The sequence below is a fragment of the Lepidochelys kempii genome, chromosome 23 (genome assembly GCF_965140285.1).
Source record: "Lepidochelys kempii isolate rLepKem1 chromosome 23, rLepKem1.hap1, whole genome shotgun sequence".
In the NCBI taxonomy this organism is placed as follows: domain Eukaryota; kingdom Metazoa; phylum Chordata; order Testudines; family Cheloniidae; genus Lepidochelys; species Lepidochelys kempii.
Window position 1 is genome coordinate 14,223,390 of NC_136402.1, and position 26,649 is coordinate 14,250,038.

At 57.6% G+C, this 26,649-nt stretch overlaps 2 protein-coding genes across 2 annotated transcripts; both read right to left on the reverse strand.

Moving 5' to 3' along the window:
* Positions 1-9,805: 9,805 nt before the first annotated feature.
* On the reverse strand, positions 9,806-13,651 carry ZNF865 (zinc finger protein 865). Its single transcript, XM_073321993.2, has 2 exons — positions 13,513-13,651; positions 9,806-12,694 (listed from the first exon to the last, which is right to left on the reverse strand). Exon 2 carries the CDS (start codon positions 12,674-12,676, stop codon positions 9,965-9,967), a length of 2,712 nt encoding a protein of 903 aa, XP_073178094.1. The 5' UTR covers positions 12,677-12,694; positions 13,513-13,651; the 3' UTR covers positions 9,806-9,964.
* Positions 13,652-21,096: 7,445 nt separating this feature from the next.
* Positions 21,097-25,312, reverse strand: LOC140902222 (uncharacterized). Its single transcript, XM_073322076.1, has 2 exons — positions 25,002-25,312; positions 21,097-22,564 (listed from the first exon to the last, which is right to left on the reverse strand). The coding sequence occupies exons 1-2, from the start codon at positions 25,200-25,202 to the stop codon at positions 21,560-21,562; spliced, it is 1,206 nt and encodes a 401-aa protein (XP_073178177.1). The 5' UTR covers positions 25,203-25,312; the 3' UTR covers positions 21,097-21,559.
* Between the last annotated feature and the right edge of the window lie 1,337 nt (positions 25,313-26,649).

A 26,649-nucleotide genomic window follows, 5' to 3' on the forward strand; every position in this document is an offset into this window, starting at 1 on the left:
CAGGAGCTCGATATCGTTAGCTTCACAGAGAGAAGGTCCAGGGTGGCTTGTTCCCCGGCTATCAGGACCTCCCTGGGGAACAAATATATAATACCAGCTCTTCAGTCTAGCAGAGGAATGTCTAACGTTGTCCAATGCCTGGAAGCTAAAGCTAAACAAATTCAGACTGGAAAATAAGGTGTACATTTTTAATGGTGAGTGTAATTAACCATCAGAACAATTTCCCGAGGGTCATGGTGGATTCTCCATCACCGACAATTATTAAATCAAGGTTGGCTGGTTTTCTAACAGATCTGCTCTAGGGATTCTTTCGGGGCAGGTCTCTGGCCTGGGGCTATACGGGGGTGGGGAGGTCAGATACGCTGATCACAGATGTCAGTTCTGGCCTTGAAATCTATGAGAACCTCCCCAAGAAAAAGGGGGCCGGGGTTGGGGGGGAAATCACAAAAAAGTGTGACGTGTGGAAAACATTTGCCCTGCCGGTGAAAAATTCTCACCAATGTCCCTTTGTTTCAGTGGACGCGGATGGGGAACATTGTGCATGGCTGTGGTTTTCTTCCACACACACTCCCCCACCACAAAAAAAAGAAAGAAAAACATCATCAGCCAAGCTTTAAACTACTTGCCACATTTTGGCCAGCTCTCAAAACTGGATCACACATAAAGTGAGGCCAGGGGGCGAGAGCAGTTGAAATACCTTGGCGGCTCTGGGCCCAAATCCTTAATTCAGCCGCTAGGGCTTGAGTTTTCTCAATGCTCCACAAGTCCAATGACGCGGCTCGGCTCCCTCGCCATTCGGATTGACCCTGCCTATAAACTGGATCTTGAGAGCCTCATTCGGGTTCTAGGAGCCTCCCACTTTTGAAAATTTGGGCCTAAGAGTTTTAAAGGATCTGCCCAAGTGCCCCCATGCTTCCCTTCCTCCGGTGCTGGGTTTCCCAGCTTTCTGCTCCTCCTTAGAACCACCATGGAAGAACGTACACAGGGGCGAGATTTCTACAACAGAGGGACCTGGTTCAGCAGGGCTGAAGCCAGAGAAATTCAGGCTTAGAAATAAGGGGCACATTTTTCACAGGGCGGGGGAATTAAGCATGGCAGCAGCTCATCAGAGGAGAGGGTGGCATCTCCACCAGAAGGAGGCGTTAAATCAAGATGGGGCATTTTTCTAAAAGCTTGGCCTCGACGATCAGATAAGGGCTGGCTGCAGGGAGCTCAGAGTGGAAATTCTCTGGCCTGGGAGGACCCGAGTGGCGCCTACATCTGGGCTGGGAGTTTCTGAAGGCACCATCTCCCGCTCCCTTGGGGAGACACCAGGCTTAGCAGAACTCAGTGTCGTGTTTGTCACCCATGTCACCAGCTGTTCATGCCACCATGAAGTCCCTCCCCGGTTCTGCAAAGCCCGACAGCCACGTGCCCCTCGCCTTGTCCCGTTGCAGCGCATGGGCCTGGAATCAATGGGGTGTCCCCTCGGGCCGTGGAAGGCCGAAGCCGCCGGGGGAGTTACTGGTGGCTGTGGGCAGGCAGGGGCTGAATTCGCTGGCAGTGGGGGGGATCTCTCTGCTTGTAGCAGGCACCTTGGGTAGTTTCAGCCCCATGGATCCATCCCTCCCGCATCTCTGGAGCCGGGTAAACTCATTTCCCGCCCTTCTATTAAATCCCGATAGCAGATCAGATGCCGCGGCTGTTTCTGCTCGCCGGGGGAGTGGCCTGCAGCGCAAGGGAAAGACATCGGGGGTTGAGGGGGAGGGTAGCAGCTGCCTTTGGAGCAGTGGTTTGCTGGCCGGAAGAGGCTCATTGCACCTAACGGGGGGGTGGGGGGTGGGGGGGAGCAACACGCCGCCAAATGGGCCATGGGCCCTGGAGCGTCCGAGGTGTCCTGAGTCTCCTAAACCTCCAAGCTCCCAGAGCTGGGCCTGGCACCGCGAGCTCACTGAGCCAGACTCGCTGGGTTCGGGTGGGTGCAGGGCTGTGGCTACAAAGCACTCAGCTGATGGCTAGGTTTGGGGGCGAGGAAGGAACACTTTTGGGGGGAGGGTCCGCCTTCCTCTGCAACATGGGGGTGCGTGTCATCTGCTGGCATCATAGAATCATAGAATCATAGAATATCAGGGTTGGAAGGGACCCCAGAAGGTCATCTAGTCCAACCCCCTGCTCAAAGCAGGACCAATTCCCAGTTAAATCATCCCAGCCAGGGCTTTGTCAAGCCTGACCTTAAAAACCTCTAAGGAAGGAGATTCTACCACCTCCCTAGGTAACGCATTCCAGTGTTTCACCACCCTCTTAGTGAAAAAGTTTTTCCTAATATCCAATCTAAACCTCCCCCACTGCAACTTGAGACCATTACTCCTCGTTCTGTCATCTGCTACCATTGAGAACAGTCTAGAGCCATCCTCTTTGGAACCCCCTTTCAGGTAGTTGAAAGCAGCTATCAAATCCCCCCTCATTCTTCTCTTCTGCAGGCTAAACAATCCCAGCTCCCTCAGCCTCTCCTCATAACTCATGTGTTCCAGTCCCCTAATCATTTTTGTTGCCCTTCGCTGGACTCTCTCCAATTTATCCACATCCTTCTTGAAGTGTGGGGCCCAAAACTGGACACAGTACTCCAGATGAGGCCTCACCAATGTCGAATAGAATGCCCATCATCTGGGCATCTCTCATCTAATCAATTCCTTGCCGGTGCCTTGGGCGTGGGTGGCAGCTTGGTGTCTCACCTGTTATTTGCCTGTTGCCTCCGTGAACTAAAATGTTAAGGAGAGCAAGGATGGGCGTGATCACCAGCTTTGCTCTCAGTGGGCTCAGGTTGGGGAATCTCTGGATGAAATTTGCCTGCCCCATCCAGCTTTGAATCCAGCAGACCATAGTCATGGCAGGTCCCACGTGCCGGTGATTTGTGGACCCCACCCGATACAGTCCTGCTGCAGGGGGGTCGTCCCTGCTCCGCGCTGGGGGGGCCTGGAACCTGGAGCCATGCCTGACAAAGGAGAGAAAAGATCTGAAATCGACCAGCTGAAATTGAATAGAGCCCAGCACAAAGTGCATCACTTGGGAAGGCAAAAGCTGACACCCAGCTCCGCACTGGGGACTAGCTGGCTGGGGGCGCCCGGCTGGGAAGGAGCCAGGGGGCAGAGTGGGTCACACGATGCGGCTGCTGAAAAGGCTGCTCTCAGTCAAGGCTGGGTTAACAGCAGCACCGTAGGTCAGACACGGGGGTCCCTGTCCCACTGCGCTCGACAGGGAGTCCCGGGTCCAGTTCTGGGCACCGCCCTTTGGGAAGGACGAGGCCAAACTGGAGAGAGGCCAGAGGCGAGTGACCGAAACGATCGAAGGGTTAGAAACCTGGTAAGGTTAAAACCACTGGGCAGGTTTTGTCTTGAGAGGCCCGAGCGGGGCCCTGAGACCAGCCGGCGAGGAGGCCGGGCACGGATGGTTCTCCACGAAGCTCGGACAGGCAGCGAAGGGCTGAATCCACAGCAAGGGGGCGTGAGGTTGGATACTTGGGAACTGTCCAGCTCTGGGGGCGGCTCTGCTCCAGAACAGGCTCCAGGGGAGCTGGGGGTCCCCATCACCAGAGGGGTTTAGACGGGTCAGGCGAGCCTCTGTCTGGGATGGGTGCACTTGGCCCTGCCCCAGTGCGGGGGGTGGGTGTGATGCCCCCTCGAGGCCCCGTCCAGCTCCACATTGCCCGGCTCAAGCCACGGGGGGGCCTGCGTCTGGGCCCACCGATGATGCCAACACTTGGGAGTGGCGAAGGGCTGCGAGTGGATGGGGGGGCGGGGAGAAAGGCCTGGCTTCCTGCAGCATCCCGGCCCCCCCCGAGCCTTTGGGAGCCCGAGAGGAGCCGGATCCTCACAGAGCTCCGCGTAGCCTGAGCCACGGGGGCCGCGCTCTGCTCTTGGCCACCCCACTCTGGGGGGCCCCCCATTGGAGGCCCCTGGCGGTGGGGGGCTGCTGATCCCCACAATGCCAGTGGTCGGTGCTCAGGGCACAGGACCAGGCCCATGTCACCCGCAGAGTGCCGGGGGCGACGGCTGCCCCTCTCTCCAGGACCCAAGGGCCACGCTGCAGTTCGTGCAACCACAAGGGGCAACCAAGGCCTCGGGGCAGAGCTCAGAAACCTGGCGTGGGCACAGGAGTGTTCTGCACTGCTCCAGGGGAGGGGACTGGCCTCACAGGGAGACGGGGAAGGGAACCTAGGAGTCCGGCCTCCCAGGCTCCTCCCCACCTCAGGTCCCACCACTAGACCCCACTCCCCTCCCAGGGCCAGGGATAGAACCCAGGAGTCCTGGCTCCCAGCCCCACTGCTGTAACCCTCCAGCCCCCTGATCCCTACCCAGAGCATGGGGCCCGTCGGGCCAGAACCACAGGGTCCCTTGCAGCTTCCTCCAATGCCCGTTGGAAGCTGGGATACCAGGGTAGACAGGCCCTTGCTGTGATTTCCATGTTCCCCAGCCCCAGCTCACCTGTCTTCCCCCAAGCTCTCCTGCAAGCTTCTGTTGCCATCCTTGCGACCAGCACCCCCAGCCTCCCTGTCCCGGGACCCTTAACCTGCGGCTCGGGCCCCTCTCTGGAGCCTCCCAGCCGGGCTGCGTAGACTGAGTTCCCTGTGGGACATCTCTGACATCCCTGTGGCCCGTCCTCTCTCCCCAGCGCCTGTCGCCTCGAGGGCCACGACCTCCCCAGCCAGCCCTGACAGCAACTGGCCCCAGGAGGCTGCCACAAAGCCGGTTCTCCGAGCCCATCGCTGCCACCGCATCGTCTGCCCCTTGGCTCCCTCCTGGCTGCCCCCTTCCCTCACCTACGCGGGACGCAGGGTCACCGGCTGGGGCAGGTCTTACTCTGGTACGGGCCTTGGGCATCCCAGGGTGCCTCCGGTTCTCAGCCTGGGGCACAGCATGGCTGGGTCTCCAGGGGACTGGGATCCTTTGGGCTCATTTTGGCAGCTGGGTTTGGGGAGCAGGTGCTGGGCACTGATACCGAATCAGAGGCACCTCGGGCCGGAGGGGATCTCGCTCAACGCCAGCCCCCTGCACTGAGGCAGGGACAAGCCAACACTTCAGTGCAGCAGTCCCCCCGCCCCCTGCAACCACCAGGGGGGCTCCAATGGGGGGACGCCCAAGATGCGGTGGCCAAGAACCCAGTGCGCAGTCCCCAGGGCTCCCTACCCAGAGCCAGGAGAGATGCTGCAGGAAGCCAGTCCTCCCCTGCAATCCGCTCGCAGCCCCTTCACTGCTGGCTCCCTCTCTTGGTGGGATGGGGCCTGCCCATCTGCTGCGTCTCCCCACTTGGCGTGAGCCTCGAGAAGCCATCACACCCCTCCCACACCCTGCACAGAGGCAGGCCCAAGTGCACCCAGCCCACCCCGGACAGGGGCTCGCCTGACCCCTCCGGTGACGGGGACCCCCCTGGAGCCTGTTCCGGAGCCAAGCTGCCCCCAGAGCCGGAAAGTTCCCAAGTATCCAACCTCACGCCCCCTTGCTGCAAATTCAGCCCTTTGCCACCTGTCCGACCTTCCCCAGCCTTGTCGTACCAGGCCCGGCCTATTCAGGGCAGACTGCACGGTGCCCCGCCACGACCAGCCCCAAAGCTGCCTCCTCATCCCTCTCCGGGCAGCAGGGACACTGAGCGCGCCACCAATAATGGGGCTTGGCGCGGGGGATCAGCTACCCCAGCCCAGGGTCACCAAATCCGGCACCTGGGTGATAGGAAACCAGGACAGTCAGTATCCGGCAAGGGGAGCATCAGAGCCTTGCAGGACCTGGTCCAGAAGCCTTGTCAATCGGGCAGGGACAGGTGGCCTCCGCTCTTAGCCTGCCAAGGCAGGGCCTTGGGGATCTCAGACCTACCCAGGGAGGGTCCTAGGCTCAAAGCGGGGTGTCTCCACTCACTGACAGCTCCTGCAGGAAGATCTGAGCCGGGACACTGCCCCCGCAGGAAGGAGGGCTGTGGGCTCCTGAACCTTGGGGGTGAGCCCACAAGCTGGGGAGGTATGGAGTGGGACCACATGGCCCCCCAAGGAGAGCTGTGCACCCCTGAATGTAACAGGGGCATAGATGAACCAGAACGAATTAGACCCCCCCCTCCCCGGAGGGGGAGAGGTGTTTTAAAGACTAGTTGGGGGTGAAATGTTCTGGGAAGACAGAGGGAAACTGAGGCATGGTGCCTGCAGTGCCACTCAGGCCACAAGGGGGCATCGAGGGGGGACAAAAATATTGGCCCATTGTTCCCTTCTGCTCCGCCAGCAGCCTGTCTGTCTCCAGCTGGAGTCTCATCTTATATTGAGACTGTCGGTTCTTCGGGGCAAGAACCTTCTCTTCGTTTGGGTTTGTCCAGCTCCTGGGCCACGGCTGGGTGCCCAGAGCTACCCTAATACACCTAATAATGTACAGCACCTAGCGCAGGGGACTCCTGGGCCATGGCTGGGTGCCTAGAACTACTGAAATACACTTAATGTACAGCGCCTAGCGCAGGGAGCTCCCAGGCCATGGCTGGGAACTTAGAGCTACCATAATACACCTAATAAATACGCATCCACGGTTTTTAATATCAGTTTCATCTGTACAACACCAGGGAAGTTACACATCAACAGCAGGGAACAGGGGTTGAATTTGACAGACACAGACACACCCCTCCCCTCCCAACCGGGGCCCAGCCAGCCCTGAGCGAGCAGCCCCAAGGTCTCAGCCAGCCTGGGGGAGGGGTGAATTTGTGCTGATGGGGGAGAGAGATGGAGACGTATTTTTAAGTCATTCCATTGCGGGGGGGAGGGAGGAGGGCAGCACCAGGTGTGACCACAGTGGCTCAGCCTCTCAGGGGTTAGAAAATTATATATCTATATATTTATATTTATTTATAGAGCTGTGGGGTTATAAAATAAAACGGGAGGGGAGGAGTCGGCGGGGCTGGGCATGGCCAATCTCTGTTAGGAGCCATCCCCTGGTTTGCCTGGAGTCCTGGCCCGTGGCCCAAAGCACAGGGACCCCCGCGACCCCCCCTTTTCCCAGGATGCAGCTGCCGCCGTGGGTGTTTGCCCTGCTTGGTGGTTCGCTGCCTCTGCCCGGAGAGGTGTCGGGGAGATTGAAGGAGCTGCAAAGGAGCTGGGGGTGCCCTTTCGCACCACCGCTGGGCCAGGCCTGACTCCCACTGCCCCCACTCCCTACCCAGAGCCAAGATAGAACCCAGGAGTCCCTACTCCCAGTCCCCCCCCCTCAACCACTAGACCCCACTCCCCTGCCAGAGCCAGGGCGAGAAACCAGGAGTCAGATAGATAGAGGAGTGTGTACGGGGAGAGACACAAAGAGCAGTGAGTGGGGTGTTAAAGGGATACACTCGACCAGCTTCATTTGTGGACCCCTAAACATTTTGACTGGAGGTGCGGAGCCTTTTGGAAATCCTAGCCATGGTCCGTGGAGCCCCAGGGAGAAAACCACAGAGACAGAGGGAGGATGGGTGGGATGGAGCTATGGATGGAGCAAGGGACAGAGGGAGGGATGGAGGGACAGATGGGTGGAGGTGGATGGATGGAGGGATGGATGGATGGGGATGGAGAGAGGGAGGGAAGGAGGGATGGATGGGTGGGGAGGGAGGGATGGATGGGGATGGAGAGAGGGAGGGATGGAGCGAGGGAAAGAGGGATGGATGGGTATGGGGAAGGAGGTGGATGGATGGAGGGACAGATGGGTGGAGGTGGATGGATGGAGAGAGGGATGGATGGATGGGGATGGAGAGAGGGAGGGAAGGAGGGATGGATGGGTGGGGAGGGAGGGATGGATGGGTGGGGAGGGAGGGATGGATGGGGATGGAGGGAGGGAAGGATGGAGCGAGGGAAAGAGGGATGGATGGATGGTGATGGAGTGAGGGACAGAGGGAGGGATGGGTATGGGGAAGGAGGTGGATGGATGGAGGGACAGATGGGTGGAGGTGGATGGATGGAGGGAGGGATGGAGAGAGGGAGGGAGGGAGGGATGGAGCGAGGGAAAGAGGGATGGATGGATGGTGATGGAGTGAGGGACAGAGGGATGGATGGGTATGGGGAGGGAGGTGGATGGAGCGAGGGACAGATGGATGGATGGGGATGGAGGTATGGATGGATGGAGCGAGGGAAAGAGGGATGGATGGGGATGGATGGAGGGAGGGAAGGGTGGGTAGCCAGCTAGCCAGAACTGGGGATATTTGTTGCAGCTCCTGGCGTCCGGCCGTGGCTCTGAGCTTCCCGCCCACATGGGGCTGCTCCACTTGGCTAGTTCAGGTTAGAACAGACCCGCCCTGGGCCATGCACTGACGATCAGCTGGGTTAACCCCCAGATCCAGCCACTAGGACCTGTCTGACCCTTGGAGAGTTCGCTGTGGCAGACACCCCGCCCCCGCGGTGGTCTGAGCCCCAGGGCTGGCCCCACTCAGGGGAAGGCAGCCCCACTGCACAGCCAGCTCCCCCCCTCACCCTCATTACCACCTCCACACTGGGGCCAGGACACCCAAGGGCCCATCCAGCTGTGCTGGGCACTGCAGAGCCACCTGGGGGCTTTGCCAGCAAATCGTGGCACAGCTCCTTGGTCCATCTTGGGGCCTGGCCTGCGTCCACCCTGTTAACGGGGAGCTGGGGGGGTCACCAGTCGGCGGTAAAGCAGCCCCCCAGCATTAGTCTCCAGCCCCAGGGAGCAGCATGTGGGTGGCCGGAGTTCCCACAGCGTGAGCGACGGATCCTGCAGAGAGCGCCTCCTTCAGACAGCGATAGGGAGAGCAGACCTAGGCCCCTCTAGAGGGATTTCAGGTCCCAGCCAGCCCCAGCTCCAGGCGGCTGCGTGGGGAGGGAGAAGCCCAGGGCACCCCTGGCCTTTGCTCCCATCTGTGTCAAGCCCTGCCTGGGTGCTGCTGTCCAGACGCTGGCCGGGGGTCCGTTTGGTGGACACCGTACCCACCTCAGTCCGCCAGGATCCCAGTCTGCACCACTGGGCACAGTCAGCCGGCGAGACCCACCAATCTCCCCCCGTCAGTCCATGGGGGTAGCTGGAAGGGGCCGCGTCTAGGAAAGCATTGGGGGTCTCGCCCCCTCGGCAGCACCAGGTCCAGCAGCCTCTGCCCGGTGGGGAGTCCGTGGCCCATCAGTGGGGGCGCCGTGGCTGGGTTCGTGGGGGTGGAGGAAGCTCCCTTAAATCGGGAGGGGCCGAGATGTCCTCCAGCGGGGCTGGGCACAGTCACCCAAGGGGGCCGCCGAGTCCTAGGATCCTCCATGGAAACGGGGGGCCACCACAGAGGGTCTCCTCCCAACCTGCCCCCTACCCCGGTGGATACGTGGCACTAAGGGATCTGCCCCCAACCTGCCCCCCACCCCAGTGGTTATGTAGCACTTAGGGGTCTGCCCCCAAGCTACCTCCTGCCCCAGTGGACACACGGCACTAAAGGGTCTGCCCCCAACCTGCCTCCTACCCCTGGTGGATACGTGGCACTAAGGGGTCTGTCCCCTAACCTGCCAGCCCGCCTGGTGGACACATGACACTAAGGGATCTGCTCCCCAACCTGCCACCCTCCCCCGGTGGTTATGTGGCACTTAGGGGTCTGCCCCCAACCTACCTCCTGCCCCAGTGGACACACGGCACTAAAGGGTCTGCCCCCAACCTGCCTCCTACCCCTGGTGGATACATGGCACTAGGGGGTCTCCCCGTACCCCAGTGGATATGTGGCACTAAGGGTTCTTCCCCCCCCAACCTGCCCCCAACCCCAGGGGATACGTGGCACTAAGGGGTCTGCTCCCAACCTGCCCCCCACCCCAGTGGATACGTGCCCCCTAACCTGCCAGCCCCCCTGCTGGACACATGACACTAAGGGATCTGTCCCCCAACCTGCCGCCCTCCCCCGGTGGTTATGTGGCATTTGGGGTCTGCCCCCCACCTGCCTCCTACCCCTGGTGGATACGTGGCACTGGGGGGGTCTCCCCTCCCAGCCTGCCCCCCCCCCCATCTCTCCCGCCTCAGGGGTCCTTGTGGCCCAGGGCAGCCAGGCGCTCCAGCTTGTGGAGGTGCCGGTGTTTCTTCAGGCCGTAGGTGTTGGCGAAGGCCTCGCCGCAGGTGCTGCACTTGAAGGGCTGCCCGCCCTGGTGGGTCTGCACGTGCTTGCTGAAGTACTTGGGGTCCTTGAAGAGCTTGAGGCAGGCGGTGCAGCGCAGGTCGCGGCGGGTGCCGTGGGCCCGCTGGTGCCGCAGGATGGACGAGAGGTAGAAGAAGCTCTTGCCGCAGAGGTCGCAGCGGTACACCTTCTCCCCCAGGTGCACGCGCTGGTGCTCCAGCAGGTTGGAGCGGTAGCGGAAGGTCTTGCCGCAGGTCGGGCAGCGCTGGGGCCGGGCCACCACGTGGAGGCGCTGGTGTTCGGCCAGGCTGGAGGACTGGGCGAAGCGCTTGTTGCACAGGGCGCACTTGTAGGCCCGCTCGCCCGTGTGCACCACCTTGTGCTGGCGGAGGTACCAGGAGCGCAGGAAGCCGCGCCCGCAGACGGCGCAGCGGTAGGGCCGCTCCTCGGTATGGCAGCGCTGGTGGCGCATCAGCAGGGCCGCCTCCCAGAAGCGCTTGCCGCAGACGGAGCAGCTGAAGTGGCGCTTCTGCAGGTGGGTGCGGCGGTGGAGCAGCAGGTCGTAGGCGCCGGCGAAGCTGCGGCCGCACACGGCGCAGCCCAGCGTGCGCCGCACCAGGTGCACGTACTTGTGGGTCACCAGCGCCAGGAAGTGCTTGAAGCTCTGCCCGCAGATGCCGCAGGTGAAGCGCTCCCCGCTGGGGATCATGGGGTGCTCCTCGGACGGGGCCACCAGGGAGGCCAGGCCGGCGCCACTGGCCGGCGCCTCCCCGGGCAGCCCGTTCTCCAGGCAGCCGGCGGGCCCCGGAGGCGGGGCGGTCTCGGCGCAGGCCCCCTCGGGCAGCAGCCGCTCGGGCGCCGTCTGGTGCACCAGCTTGTGCCACATGAGGTTCTCAATGAAGCCAAAGCACTTGCCGCAGGCGTCGCAGGCGTACGGCTTGTCGGCCATGTGGGCCTCCTTGTGGCTCATGACGTGGAAGAGGTCGGGGAAGCGCTCGCCGCAGTCGGAGCAGCCGTAGCTCAGCCCCTCGGCGGGCAGGGCGCCGGCGGGCCCCAGGGCGCAGGGCAGCTGCAGCCGGTGGATCTGCTTGTGGCGGGTGAGGCTCTGCGGGTAGCCGAAGACCTTGCCGCACAGCTCACACTTGTAGGGCCGCTCCCGGGTATGCACCACGTGGTGCTTGGTGAGGTGGAAGGACTCCCGGAACCGCTTGCCGCACACCGAGCACTGGTGCGGCTTCTCGCCCGTGTGGATCCGCTCGTGCCGCTTCAGCGTCTCCCGCCGGCCGAAGCCGCGCCCGCAGATGCCGCAGCAGAAGCTCTTGCCGGCCCCCAGCAGCAGCGGGTGGGGCCCCAGCAGCGCCGCGTTGCCGAAAGCCGCCTTGGCCTCCCCTTCGGTGTGGGGGGCCTCATTGGGGAGCAGGAAGGGCCCCTGGTAGGGAGCCGGGGCCGCGTTGGCGGCCGGGGCGTCCTTAGGGGGGGCGGCGGCCCCTTCGTGGAGCTGGCGATGGCGTAATAGGCTCTGGGGCGCGGCGTAGGCCTTGCCGCAGACGTCACACTTGTAGTCGGGGCGCGGGCCGGCGTGGGAGGCCTGGTGTTTGAGCAGGTAGGCGGCGTCCCGGAACTCCTTGCCGCAGACGCCGCAGGGCACCCGCAGCAGGGCCGAGTGGGTCTTGACGTGGCGCTTGAGGCTCTCACGCCGGTTGAAGCTCTTCTCGCAGACAGAGCAGCTGAAGGGCCGCTCGCCGGTGTGGATGATCTGGTGCTGGTGCAGGTGGCTTGGCTTCTTGAAGACCTTCCAGCACAGGGAACAGGTGAAGGGGCCTTCGGGGTGGGCCGGGCCGGGGCTGCCTTCCCCGGCTGGCTGGGTGCCCCCGGCGGGGGCGGCCGGCGGTGGCGGGGGGGCGGCGGCGGGGCCGGCCTCGGGCGGCTCCTTGTGGCAGCGGCGGTGCCGGATGAGGCTGGAGATGTGGTTGTAGGTGCGGCCGCAGGTGGAGCACTCGTACGGCCGCTCGCCGGTGTGCACCAGCATGTGCTGCACCAGGTGGGACGACTGCTTGAAGGATTTCTGGCACACGCCACAGGGGAAGCGCCGGTCGATGAAGTACTTCAGCCGCCGGAAATAGTTTTTGTCGTCTTTGCCGGCCGGGCTGTCGGCCGGGGCCGCTGGGGCTGGGGCCGCGCCCACCCCCCGCTTGAGGCTCCCGAAGAGGTGCTGGTGCCCCGAGAGGTCCACGATGCCCCACTGGGGGGCGCTGAAAGCCCCCGCCCCATCGAAGAGCGGCGGGGCGGCGGGCACAGCGGCGGCGCTATACTGCTGCGGGGGGCCGGCGCCAGGTTCAGCTTTCTTGGGCTGGGCGGCGCCGGAGGCGGAGGGGGCGGGGCCTTCAGCCTTGAAGTCCTTGGGCTTGGCAGGGGCGGGGCGGTCGAAGTGGGGGGTGCCTGGGGGCGGCGGGGGGTACTCGTAGGGGGGCTGGGGGCAGGGCAGCGAGGCCACGGCCTTGGCGTGCTCCTGGTTGTAGGCCTCCATGGGCTCGAAGCGCTGGTGGTTCAGGAACTCCAGGAAGTCGAAGGGGTAGCTCTGGAAATGGACGCCCTCGTCGCTCGCATTCGCTTCCATCTCCTCCGGGGAGGGACGCTGCCGGGAGGGGGGCGGGGAGGCGGGTGGGGGGTTAGAGCAGGGTCAAGCCTCCCACCCCACCTGGCACCCCTCCCCCCTGTGCACTCCAAATGTGTGAAATCTGCTTGGGGTGGGGCAGGGGGGCTGGGTATACGGGGACCCCTCGCGCGGCACTGGGATGCAGCCCCTCTGGGGTGGGGCGCAGGGACTGGTTACACGGGGGCCCCTCGCCCGCTGCAGTGAGGGCCCGGTGCTTTATCGCTGTTATTTTATCAGCGGGGGCGGAGCATTGGGGGGCTACCAGGAAGACGGGTACATAGAGGTTGGGGTCCATGGGGGGGTCACTTATCTTTCTCGCAAGGGTGGGGGATTTATGAGGGACTGAGGCGGGGGGAAGGGTAACAAGGGGGTACTGGGGTGGGGAGGGGCTGAGGGGGAAGGAAGTGTGTGCGGGTGGGGGTATGGGGCTGTATGGGGTGCAGGGACCATGTATAGGGGATATACCAGTATCTATGGGTGATCGCTCACCTCCAGGGAGGGGCTGTGGGGGTGCCTGGGGCACACACGGGGGTGTCTGTGGGGGAGGGGGAGGAGGCCTATCGGGGAGGGGCTGAGGAGGTCTATGGGGGGAGGGGCTGAGGGGGCCTGTGGGGGAGGGGCTGGGGGGGCTGGGGCACACACGGGGGTGTCTAAAGGAGTTTGGGCGTGCCTGTGGGGGAGGAGTTTGGGGTGCCTGTGGGGGAGGGGGAGGAGGTCTATGGGGGAGGGGCTGAGGGGGGCTGTGGGGGAGGGGCGGTCTCTGGGGCACTCACGGGGGGGTCGGGGGGGTCACTCACCTCTCGGGGGCCCCGGGACCGGCTCCGGGCGGGGGGGGCCGGGCTCGGGGCCGGGGGGCTGCGGTCCGGGGGGGGGCCGCTGCTGGATCCCAGCTCGGACAGGCCCGGCCGGAAGCGCCGCCCCCACCGGAGACGGAACCGGCCCCCCCGGCCCAGCCCCACCTCACTGGGGCCGCCCCACTTCCGCCGCCGCCGGGTCCTAGCGGGAGCCGTCTCGACCCCCCCCCCCCCCGTCAGCGGGGAGAGAACCCAGGAGTCCGGGCTCCCCCACTCCCCCCCCCACGTGTAACCCACCACTCCCCGCCCCAGCTGCAGGGAGAGAACCCAGGAGTCCTGGCTCCCCCCCCACACACACTCTAACCACTAGACCCCACTCCCCTGCCAGAGCCAGGGGGAGAACCCATTTCCCTCTTTCCACCCCCCAAAAAACTCCAGTCTCCCCTCCCCCAGCCTGGGGTTCTGTGGGTCGTCCCGTCCCCCCCATGGAAGGGGCTTTGCAGGCACCACCTTCCCCCATAACAGGCTTCCTGGGGGGTTGCGGGGCTGGGATCTTGGGCTAGTTGGGGCCCCTGGTCCAGCCTGTCTGTTCTTCGGGGGCTAATACCGCCCCACCCCCCATTTTTTAATTGAAAGCCCTTTTTTGACAGCAAAAGTTTTCCAGACAAACGTGTTGGGGTTGTTGGTTTTGGTTTTTTTGCCATTTTTTGTTGAGGGGGGGGATTGAATTTTTAAAAATCAAATTTGATCAGAGTTTTTTAATGGCTCCTTTGCTTTATCGTGCGTGGGTCTCAGGAATAAGGACTTTAAATCGAGAGGGAGATTTCGCACTTTTTGAAGTAATTAAAAAAAACCCTATCAAAATGCATTTAGAAACCGTACATCAAATGCAAACCCATCCCAGATCCCGCAGAAGTGCAGGACTGGCAGAATTCGGGTTTTATTTTGTTCAACGGGCAATATCGACATTTATTTTGAAGCATTTTTATTTATTTCAGCTTTCACAGCGGTGGGGGATGATGGGGGAAGGTCTCTGACACAGGGAGGGCCAGACAATAATTATTTGGTGGCAGGTTTCAGAGTAACAGCTGTGTTAGTCTGTATTCGCAAAAAGAAAAGGAGTACTTGTGGCACCTTAGAGACTAACCAATTTATTAGAGCATAAGCTTTCGTGAGCTACAGCTCACTTCCTCAGATGCATATCGTGGAAACTGCAGCAGGCTTTATATATACACAGAGAATATGAAACAATACCTATTCCCACCCCACTGTCCTGCTGGTAAAAATCTAAAGTGATTTCCAGCACAAATCCAGGTTTTCTCACCCTCCACCCCCCCACACAAATTCACTCTCCTGCTGGTGATAGCCCATCCAAAGTGACAACTCTTTATACAATGTGCATGACAATCAGGCTGGGCTATTTCCTGCACAAATCCAGGTTCTCACATCCCCCCCACCCCCATACACACACAAACTCACTCTCCTGCTGGTAATAGCTCATCCAAACTGACCACTCTTCAAGTTAAAATCCAAGTTAAACCAGAACATCTGGGGGGGGGGGGTAGGCAAAAACAAGAGGAAACAGGCTACCTTGCATAATGACTTAGCCACTCCAAGTCTCTATTTAAGCCTAAATTAATAGTATCCAATTTGCAAATGAATTCCAATTCAGCAGTTTCTCGCTGGAGTCTGGATTTGAAGTTTTTTTGTTTTAAGATAGCGACCTTCATGTCTGTGATCGCGTGACCAGAGAGACTGAAGTGTTCTCCGACTGGTTTATGAATGTTATAATTCTTGACATCTGATTGGTGGCAGTAGCCGCTGAGATGCAAAAAGTTAAAGTATTATAACCACTAAAACACAAATTGTCAACATCACGTGTCCAACTAGACAAAGCAAAGAGCCTTAAGCCAACCTCTAAGCAGTTTTCAAGCAGCATTTTTCCCACTTTGCCTGGCTGTAAATTTCAATTATTATCAATGGAAATATTTTCCCTGTGTGTGCCTGGTGAAACTGACATTTACTGACCCATAAAAAGCCTTAACCTTCCAAGCCTACATAAGAGAATGGGAAGGACTTTTAAATATCTCTCTATCCCCATCCACCCTCTATACCCAGACACCCCTCCATCTATCTATCTATCTATCTATCTATCTATCTATCTATCTATCTATCTATCTATCTATCTATCTATCTATCTATCTATCTATCCCCATCCACCCCCTCTATCTATCCCCATCCACCCCCCCATCCCCATCCACCCCCTCTATCTATCTCTGTCTCTCTACCTATCGCTATCCACCCCCTCTATCTCTCTCTCTATCCCCATCCACCCCCTCTATCTATCTAGCTAGCTAGCTATCTTTTTAAATGACAAATCTGAGGAACTATCCTAGATTGATGTGTTGTCAGAGGCGGTTTTGGAACAAATTGATAAACTAAAGAGTAATAAGTCACCTGACCCAGAGAGTATTCACCCAAGAGTTCTAAAGGAACTCAAATAGGAAACTGCAGAACCACTAACTGAGGTACGTAACCTGTCACATAAATCAGCATCTGTTCCAGATGACTGGAGGATAGCTAATTTGACACCAAAAAGGCTCCAGAGGTGATCTTGGCAAACACAGGCCAGTAAGCCTAAATTCAGTGCTAGGCAAATTAGCTGAAACTACAATAAAGAACAGAATTGTCAAGACACATAGATAAACATGATTTGTTGGGGAACAGTAAACACAGTTTTGTAAAGGGAAATCATGCCTCACCAATCTACTAGAATTCTTTGAAGGGGTCAACAAGCATGTGGACAAGGGGATCTAGTGGATATACTGTAGTAGTTGGACTTTCAGAAAGCTTTTAACAAAGTCCCTCACCAAAGGCTCTTCAGCAAACTAAGCAGTCGTGGGATAAGAGGGAAGGTCCTCTTATGGATTATAACTGCTTAAAAGACAGGAAATAAAGGGTAGGAATAAATGGTCAGTTTTCAGAATGGAGAGAGGTAAATAGTGGTGTTCCCCAGGGCTCTGTACTGGGCCCAGTCCTATTCAGCATATTCATAAATAATCTGGTAAACAGTGAGGTGGCAAAATGTGCTGATAATACAAAACTACTTAAGACAGTTATGTCCAAAGCAGACTGCAAAGAGCTACAAAGGGATCTCACCAAACTGGGTGACTGGGCAACAAAATGGCAGACGAAATTCAATGTTGATAAATGCAAAGTAATGGACATTGGAAAACAAAATCCCAACTCTACAGACAAAATGGGGGTCTAAATTAGCTGTTACCTCGCTTGAAAGAGATCTTGGAGTCACTGTGGAGAGTTCTCTGAAAACAACCACTCCATGTACAGCGGCAGTCAAAAAAGCTAAGTGAGTGTTAGGAACCATTAAGAAAGTGACAGATAACGAGACAGAAAATATCCTAATGCCACTATATAAATCCAAGGTACACCCACATCTTGAATATTGTGTGCAATTCTGGTCACCCCAGCTCCCAAAAGGTCCATTAGAATTAGAAAAGCTGCAGAGAAGGGCAACAAAAATGATGAGAGGTGTAGAACAGCTTCCATATGAGAAGAAATTAATAAAACTGGGACCGTTCAGCTTGGAAAAGAAACGACGAAGGGGGGATATGATGAAGGTCTATAAAATCATGACTGGTGTGGAGAAAGTGAATAAGGAAGTCAAGTATCAGGGAGTAGCCGTGTTAGTCTGTATCTACAAAAACAACAAGGAGGCCACCTTAAAGACTAACAGATTTATTTGGGCATAAGTTTTTGTGGGTAAAAAAACACTTCAGATGCATGGAATGAAAAGTACAGATGCAGGCATTATATACAGACACATGAAGAGAAGAAGGGAGTTACCTCACAAGTGGAGAACCAGTGTTGACAGAGCCAATTCGATCAGGGTGGATGTAGTCCAATCACAATAATTGAATTATTGAATAATTGAATAAGGAAGAGTTATTTACCCCTTCACATAACACAAGAACTAGGGGTCACCCAATCAAATTAATAGGCAGCAGGTTTAAAACAAACAACAGGAAGTATTTCTTCACCCAACGCCCCTTCAATCTGTGGAACTCCTTGCCAGGGGATGTTGTGAGGCCAAAAGTATATCAGGGTTCCAAAAAGAACAAGGTAAGTTCTTGGAGGATAGGTCCATCAGGTGACTATTAGCCAAGCCGGTCAGTGATGCAACCCCATGCTCGGGATGTCCCTAAATCTCTGACTGCCAGGAGCTGCGATTGGACGTCAGGGGCTGAATCACTCATTAATTGCCCTGTTCTGTTCATTCCCTCTGAAGCCCCTGGCCCCAGGCACTGTCAGACAACAGGATATTGGGCTAGATCAGTGGTTCTCAAAGTTTTGTACTGGTGACCCCTTTCACACAGCAAGCCTCTGAGTGTGACCCGCCTTATCAATTAAAACACTTTTAAAATATATTTAACCCCATTATAAATGCTGGAGGCAAAGCGGGGTTTGGGGTAGAGACTGATAACTCACGACCCCCCGTGTAATAACCTCGTCACCCCCTGAGGGGTCCCAACCCCCAGTTTGAGAACTCCTGGGCTAGGTGGACCATTGGTGTGACCCAGTGCTGCTGTTCTTATGTTCTTATCTATCCACCTATGCATCCCCATACATCCCCCCCATCTAATCTATCTATCCCCATCCACCCCATCCACCCCATCTATCTATCTAATCTATCTATCTATCTATCTATCTATCTATCTATCTATCTATCCCCAGCTACCCCATCTATCTATCTATCTATCTATCTATCTATCTATCTATCTATCTATCTATCTATCTATCTATCTATCTATCTATCTATCCCCCCCATCCACTCCATCTAATTCATCTATCTATGCATCCCCATACATGATACATCCCTCTATCTATCTAAAATAAAGAGCAAAATTTATTTAAAACTTTTCCTATGTCAAAAGAAAGAGAAGTTGGCTCTCCTTCCAGATTTAACAGAAAAGCCTGGAGTGCAGGCCCCATTACCAGAGCCCGCAGAAAATTAAATGTTTAATGGTAAATGGTAAAAATGTAGAAGGTCGGTTTGTTGCTTTGGTTTTCGAATTGGACCCTATTCACCCCCCCATACCCCCCATTTTCCACTGATTTTCTTTTAAAAAGCAAACATACATTTTTGTTTGTATTTTAAATGAGATCTTCACATAGAAAATTATTTTTTTATAATGTTGGACAAATTCAAATGCCATCCATGGAGTTAGGACCTATGTGTCCAAACTGAGCAATCCAAAGTGGCAGTGAGAAGAAAGGGGGAAAAAAACAATAAAAACCTTGAAGAGATTTTTTAAAAATCAAAAATCTTGTGTTTGCCAAAAATGTAAATTTCACAAATTGGAAAATTAGCTATTTAAAAATGTTGGACCGAGTTTTGGGGGCGGAAATGGGCCACCAGGTGACAAAACTGACCAATCCAACGTGGCAATGAGGAAACAACAAAAAACAACAAACAAAACCCTTGGGCTGATTTCTTTTAAATAAAAAACTTTGGAAGTGCAAAAAATTGTAATTTTTCAAAATGGGGTTTTCTAATAGCAAGTGATTTTATTATAAATATGGAACAAATGCCACAGAGACATTAAACTGACCAACTTCAAACTGCCAATAGAAGAAAATATAACCACTGTGAACTCTCTTTTTTTTTTAAATGTTTCTTTACCAAAAGTTGTAATTTTGGAAAATAAAAATGTTATGTTTATTTTACTTTTTTTAGAAAACGATCTTTACATTTTTGGACCAGCGCCTCCCTGGGACCAGACTGGCCCATCGGAACTGGCAATGAGAGGGAATAAATGAATAAATAACCCTGCCCTGAAGAGATTTTTTTTTTTGTCCACAATTTTTCCATTTGTAAAAATTGTCAGTTTTACACAGAAAAGAATTTATCTGAACATTTTGGAGACTCAATAAAGCAAGATAATGTGGCAACGAGCTGAAAACAATAATAATTATTGTATAGCACCAGTAGATTGCAAAGCACTTCACAAAAGAGAATTTGGCACAGGGAGAAACTGAGGCACTACAGAACTCAGGTTTGCTGCAGCCCTGCCCAGTGCTCTACCCATTAGGCCAGAGTGCTCTGAAGAGAGTACACTGTAAGACATGAAGCTGAAGGGGTCAGCATGAGGGTTGTGGGTTGGATCTTAGATCTTTATTTCTCTTTTCTTTTCTGTTTAATAATTCTCAGATTTCTGGGGTCTGACCTACCGGCTTCTAATACCTTGTCTTTAAAAAAGAGAACTAAATCTCAATTTTTAAATTAAAAATATTCAATTTAAATTATATTTTTAATTTTATTTCATTCACTTTAAAATGACTAATATTTTAAATCATATTATTTTAATTTACTTTAAAAATGTTAAAATTTTAAATTTTCAATCTTTTATTTTCACTTTTATGTTATATTTAAAATGGTTACAATTTTAAATTTTATTTTATTTTCATTTGTTATTTATTTTTAATTTAAACATTACAATTTTAAATCTTATTTGATTTCCATTTTTCATTTTCATTTGCTTTTAAAATTATTAAAACTGTAAATCTTATTTTATTTTATAATTTAGATCATTTACTTTAGATTTATTAAAATTTTAAATCTGATTTTATTTTAACATTAATGGTTTTATTTTATTCAATTTTAATTTACTTTACAGTTATTAAAAGGTTAAACTTTCAATCATATTTCATTGTAATGTTTTGTTGTGTCTAGTTTAATTTAGTTTTAAAATATTAACATTTTAAATCTTAAATCTTACTTTCATTTTTAGTTTAATTTTACTGTCCTGTACTTATAAAATATTTTATTTTTGAGATTTTCTTTTGTTAGAACCTCAATTCTATGTTAAAGAAGTATTTTTTTGATCTGGGAATTTCCTTAATTAATTAATTAATTAAACGGTTTATGCCCACAAATCAACTTCACAAACTTTTTTGTTTGGGAATTTCCTTGCTTCTTGCGTCTCTCCCTGGGATGTACCATGTGTAATGAATTGGGGTGAGGGGTCTCAGCCTTGCTGTGGGTTGGGTCCTTGCCATGGGATCTACCATGTTCCGTGAGTTGGGTGAGATCTCAGCCCCGCCCTGGGGTGAGGGTCTCTTCCAATCTTTCCTGGGGGCTCCCAGTGTCCCCAGATTGCACAATGGGGCTAACTGGGGGCAGGTTTCATGGTCAGCTTTGTGTTCCCTGGAGCTTGATCCCTCGGTGCATTTCCAGAAGTGGGGCCACAGCTGGATGAGTCACCCCACCACCCCCAACCACACAGCACACCTCCCCCTACCACATACTCCCCCCCACAATGAACCATCATTCTCCTGCCTTCTCTTATTACCCCTCCCCGCCCTCCTGATCAGACCCACTGGCCCATCTACCCTGGTATCCCACCCCCTCCCTGCCTCTCAGATCAGACCCATGGGTCCATCTACCCTGTTATCCCGCCCCCTCCCTGCCCCTCGGATCAGACCCATGGGCCCATCTACCCTGGTATCCTGCTCACCCCGCCAAATGGGCCCCCCCTCCAAGGAGTTCGCAGACAGCCATACAGAGCCAACATCTTTATTGAGTCCGCTGGGGGAGCGCCTGGACAGTGTGCACCCCCCCCAGACAATCGTTCCCTTCATGTGCCTCCCCCCAGACGCAGTTGTTCCCTCCCCCCCATCCCTGGAGGGATAGTGCCTGGCGGGGGGAGGTGGCTCCTTCCCCCACCCACTGAATCCCCAGGGGTCATGGCATCACACAGGGCAGTCAGTAGCGGCAGCAGCCCTGGCCCCGAGCCTCACTCCACCCCCAGGGACCCGGCACGATCCAGGGGTCCCTGCCCCCATCTCCCTGGGATCCCAGTGCAGCTGGGGGGAGGGGGAGGCTGACCCCCAGTCTCGCTCCCCAGGGAGCCCATCTCCCAGAGACCCCCAATTTCATTCCATCCCCAATGCCCCTCATCCCCAGGGATCCCGGAGCACTTGAGGGGGCTGACCCTCAGCCTCGTTCCATCCCCCCTCGCTGCCGGTGCTGTCAGGGGGGTCCCACCTCCTGGCCACTCTCCCCTGCCCAGCCGGGCCGGCCCTCGGCCCCGCCGGCCCAGGCGCCCAGCCCGGCGCCCTGGCAGCAGGCCTCGCGGGCGTGCTTGCGCTTGGCGTGCCGCCGGAGGGTGTTGCGCTCGGTGAAGCGCAGGCGGCAGAGCGGGCACTGGTAGGGCTTCTCGCCCGTGTGCACCCGCTGGTGCCGCAGCAGCTCGCCCGACTCCCGGAAGCCCTTCTGGCAGACGGCGCAGCGGAAGGGGCGCTCGCCGGTGTGGATGTTCCGGTGCCGCTGCAGGTGGGAGGCCCGCTTGAAGGCCTTGCCGCAGGCCCGGCACAGGTGGGGCTTGTGCTCCGAGTGGCTGATGCGGTGCCGCTCCAGGTCCGAGAGGTACAGGAAGGCCCGCCGGCACACGGGGCAGCAGTGCGCCCGCCGGGGGGCCGGGGCCGGCCCCGCTTCCAGGTCCCGCCGGGACACCGTGTAGGGCACGCCCTGGGCATCGATCAGCAGCAGGTTGTCCTCCAGTGAGCCCTCGGGGGGCGACGGGGAGACGCCCGCTCCCGCCGCTTCCGGTGGGAGGAGCCAGCCGGGGCCGGCCAGCCGGCTGCGGTAGGGGCCCCGTGGTTTCGGGGGCGGGGTTTGCGGGGGGTCCCCACCCCGGGGCCACCCCGTCAGGGCCGAGTGCAGCTTGGGACCCCACGTTGCCCTCGGGCCTGGCTTGGGGGGCTCCGGCTGGGCCCGCGACACCCCCGGGCCCTCTGGCCGCCTGCCCCGGGCTGCAGCCTCACCCCACTTGGGCATGGGCTGGGCGTAGCGGGCACTGGCTGGCCAGATCCCCGTCACCTCCAGGTCCTGCCAGGCCTGGCTGCCCGGATGGCCCTCGCCACCCTCTGCCGTCTTCGAGGGCGGGCTGCCCCGCTGTGCGGCGTCCCACTCCCTCCGCTGGGCTGGCTCCATCCGGCGGCTGTGTCGGCACTCTGGTCGCCTACCCGGCCATCGCTGCGGGGCAAGGGGACAGGGTGAGAGCCAGAGACGCCCCAGCGGGTCCCATCCACTCTGGAGCCAGAGCGGGATCGTCCTGTCATCTACTCCCCACCCGATAGACACTGTCAGTGATGGAGACTCCACCAGTGGTTAATTACTCTGACCGTTAAAAAGGGATGTCTCGTTTCCGGGCGGAATTTGTCTAGCTTTAGCTTCCAGCCATTGGATGGTGTTAGACCTTCCTGTGCTGGACTGAAGAGACGGTTATTATATATTTGTTCCCCAGGGAGGTCCTGATAGCCGGGGAACAAGTCACCCCTGAACCTTCTCTCTGTGAAGCTAATGAGATCGAGCTCCTGGAGTCTCTCCCTCTCAGATGGGTTTTCTCACCCTTCAACCATTCTCCTAGCTCTTCTCTGACCCCTCCCCGATTGATCACCGTCCTTCCTGAATGGTGGGCACCAGAACAGGACACAGGATCCCAGGGGTAAAATAACCTCGCTGCACTTACTCGAGATTCCCCCATTTTCCATGATCATATTAGGTCTTTTGGTCACAGAGTGGCAACGGGAGCTCCTGTTCTGCTGATTATCCCCCCTCCACCCCCAAATCTTTGTCAGAGTTGCTGCTCCGCAGAGTCGCTGCTCCCCAGGAGAGGGTCCCCCAGCCCATACACATGGCCGATATCTCTATTCCTAGCTGGATACATTGGCATTTAGCCATATTAAAAGTAGGGCTGTCAAACGATTACAAAAATTAATTGCCGTTTTAATCGCACTGTTAAACAATAATAGAATACCAACTGAAATTTATTATAAGTATCTGTGGGTGTTTTTCTACTTTTTCAAATATGGTTCATTTGGTATCGTTCTAGTTTCTTAATCAAAATGTTGTGCAGTACCAAGTCAAATAACTTGCAGAATTCTAAGTATATTACATTGGTATTATTACCTTTAGCAACCACTCCCCTTGCAAAGCTGGAGATAGAACCCAGGAGTCCTGGCTCCCAGCCCCCCTGCTGTAACCAGTAGAACCTACCCCACTCCCCTCCCAGAGCAGGGGAGAGAACCCAGGAGTCCTGAGTCCCACTCCCAGCAGCTTCCTGCTCCTGTCCCCCAATCCACCTTCCTTCTCCTCCTTCTAATCCCTCCTTCACCCCTCCAGACCCCTCCAATTCCCCCTTCTCCCCTCTCCCTAACAGTGCCCCCTACACCTGCACTCCCCAGCTCTCTCCGTTCCCTGGACTGCTCCCTCTGGGTGCCCGTCCCTCCAGGGCACAGCTATGCCCCTTGTCCCTAGCCAGTGCCCACTGCCTGTGCCTAGGAAGGTGATCAGGAATGTGCAGCACCTTGCACCTCCCGACATGCCACGCCACCCTGCCAGGGGCCAGGAGAGGTGCCTCTCCCTTGGCAGCAGGGCTGGACACAGGCAGCTTCTGAGACAGCTATATCAGGCGGAGGGAGAGCAGCAGGTGTAGGGCATCAGAGCCAGGGCCCTGCCCGCCTGACAGACGGGGAGGGGGCGGAGATGGAATGGGCATGGGTGTGTCTGTCTGTGCGTCCCTGTGTCTGTCGGTGTGTCCTGTGTGTCCTCTGTCTACGTCTGTCTGTGCATCCCTGTGTCTGTCTGTGTGTCCCTGTGTCTGTCTGTCTCTGTGTCCTCTGTCTGTGTGTCCCTGTGTCTGTCTGTGCGTCCCTGTGTCTGTCTGCGTGTCCCTGTGTCTGTCTGTGCATCTTGGTGTCTGTCTGCCTCTGTGTCCTCTGTCTGTGCATCTGTGTCTGACTGTCTGTGTGTCCCCATGTCTGTCTGCGTGTTCCTGTGTCTGTCTGTGTGTGCCTGTGTCTCCCGGTCTGTGCGTCCTTGTGTCTGTCCGTCTGCGCGTCCCTGTGTCCATCTGTGCATCCCTGTGTCCATCTGTGCGCCCCTGTGTCCGTCTGTCTGTGTGTCCCTCTCTCTGTCAGTGCGTCCCTGTGTCTCTCTGTCAGTGCATCCTTGTGTCTATCTGTCTGTGTGTTCTGTGTCCGCCTGTACATCCCTGTGTCTGTCAGTGCATCCCAGTGTCTGTCTGTGTGTCCCGGTGTCTGTCGGTGCATCCTGTGTCTGTTTGTCTGTGTGTCCCTGTGTTCATCTGTCTGTGCATCCCAGTGTCTGTCTGTGTATCCCTGTCATGTCTGTCTGTCTGTGTGCCCTGCGTCTGTCTCTGTGTGCGCCCCTGTGTCCGTCTGTCCCGGTGTCTGTCCCCCTTCCGTCCTCAGGCACAGCCCAGACCCCCCTCCCCAGGCTGCCCCAGACCCTCCCCCTGACATTCGTCTCCCCCCGGGCAGGCCGCTGCGGTGCCGGCCGGCGGTGCGGGGCGCTCGGAGCCCGTTAGCCCGTGCGGCTCGCCATGCCGGAGCCGGAGCCCGCTGCTGCCCTGGGCGCTGGCGGCGGCGCGGGGCGGGCGAGTCGGTACCTGCTTCTCGCTCTCATCCCGCAGCTGGGCGCAAGGGGCGGGCGCGCTGCGCTCTGCGGCCGGCAGGGAACGGCGCTGCCAGGCCCGCTCCCGACAGCCGGCCCGGGCCGGGGCACCGGGACCCAGCAGAGCCCCCGGCCGGGAGCAGGAGCCCAGCCCCGGCTCCGGAGTCTGCTGGGTCCCAGTGCCCGGCCGGACCATGGCACCAAGGGCCCCCCGCCCCGGGCACAGAGTCACCGAGATCGGGGCCCCGTCGGGCTGGGCGCTGCCCAGACACAGAGTCACCGAGATCGGGGCCCCGTCGGCCGGGCGCTGCCCAGACACAGAGTCACCGAGATCGGGGCCCCGTCGGGCCAGGCGCTGCCCAGACAGAGTCACCGAGATCGGGGCCCTGTCGTGCCAGGCACTGCCCAGACACAGAGTCACCGAGATTGGGGCCCCGTCGGGCCGGGCGCTGCCCAGACACAGTCACTGAGACCGGGGCCCCGTCGGCCAGGCGCTGCCCAGACACAGAGTCACCGAGATCGGGGCCCTGTCGGCCGGGCGCTGCCCAGACACAGAGTCACCGAGATCGGGGCCCCGTCGGGCCGGGCGCTGCCCAGACAGAGTCACCGAGATCGGGGCCCTGTCGTGCCAGGCACTGCCCAGACACAGAGTCACCGAGATTGGGGCCCCGTCGGGCCGGGCGCTGCCCAGACAGAGTCACCGAGATCGGGGCCCCGTCAGGCCGGGCGCTGCCCAGACAGAGTCACCGAGATCGGGGCCCCGTCGGGCCGGGCGCAGCCCACACACAGAGTCACCGAGATCGGGGCCCTGTCGGGCCGGGCGCTGCCCAGACACAGAGTCACCGAGATCGGGGCCCTGTCGGCCGGGCGCTGCCCAGACACAGAGTCACCGAGATCGGGGCCCTGTCGGCCGGGCGCTGCCCAGACAGAGTCACCGAGATCGGGGCCCTGTCGTGCCAGGCACTGCCCAGACACAGAGTCACCGAGATTGGGGCCCCGTCGGGCCGAGCGCTGCCCAGACAGAGTCACCGAGATCGGGGCCCCGTCGGCCGGGCGCTGCCCAGACACAGAGTCACCGAGATCGGGGCCCCGTTGGGCCAGGCGCTGCCCAGACAGAGTCACCGAGATCGGGGCCCTGTCGTGCCAGGCACTGCCCAGACACAGAGTCACCGAGATTGGGGCCCCGTCGGGCCGGGCGCTGCCCAGACAGAGTCACCGAGATCGGGGCCCCGTCGGGCCGGGCGCAGCCCACACACAGAGTCACCGAGATCGGGGCCCTGTCGGGCCGGGCGCTGCCCAGACACAGAGTCACCGAGATCGGGGCCCTGTCGGCCGGGCACTGCCCAGACACAGAGTCACCGAGATCGGGGCCCTGTCGTGCCAGGCACTGCCCAGACACAGAGTCACCGAGATTGGGGCCCCGTCGGGCCGGGCGCTGCCCAGACAGAATCACCGAGATCGGGGCCCCGTCAGGCCGGGCGCTGCCCAGACACAGAGTCACCGAGATCGGGGCCCCGTCGGGCCGGGCGCTGCCCAGACACAGAGTCACGGAGATCGGGGTCCCGTCGGGCCGGGCGCTGCCCAGACACAGAGTCACCGAGATCGGGGCCCCGTCGGCCGGGCGCTGCCCAGACACAGAGTTA

Bases quoted from the DNA above. Each gene is read 5' to 3' on its own strand.
- LOC140902222 (XM_073322076.1), bottom strand. From the start codon at position 25,202: ATGGTCCGGCCGGGCACTGGGACCCAGCAGACTCCGGAGCCGGGGCTG. The intron at 22,565-25,001 runs GTACCGACTCGC...CTTGCCCCGCAG, and splicing joins GGGATGAGAGCGAGAAGCAG to CGATGGCCGGGTAGGCGACC.
- ZNF865 (XM_073321993.2), bottom strand. From the start codon at position 12,676: ATGGAAGCGAATGCGAGCGACGAGGGCGTCCATTTCCAGAGCTACCCC.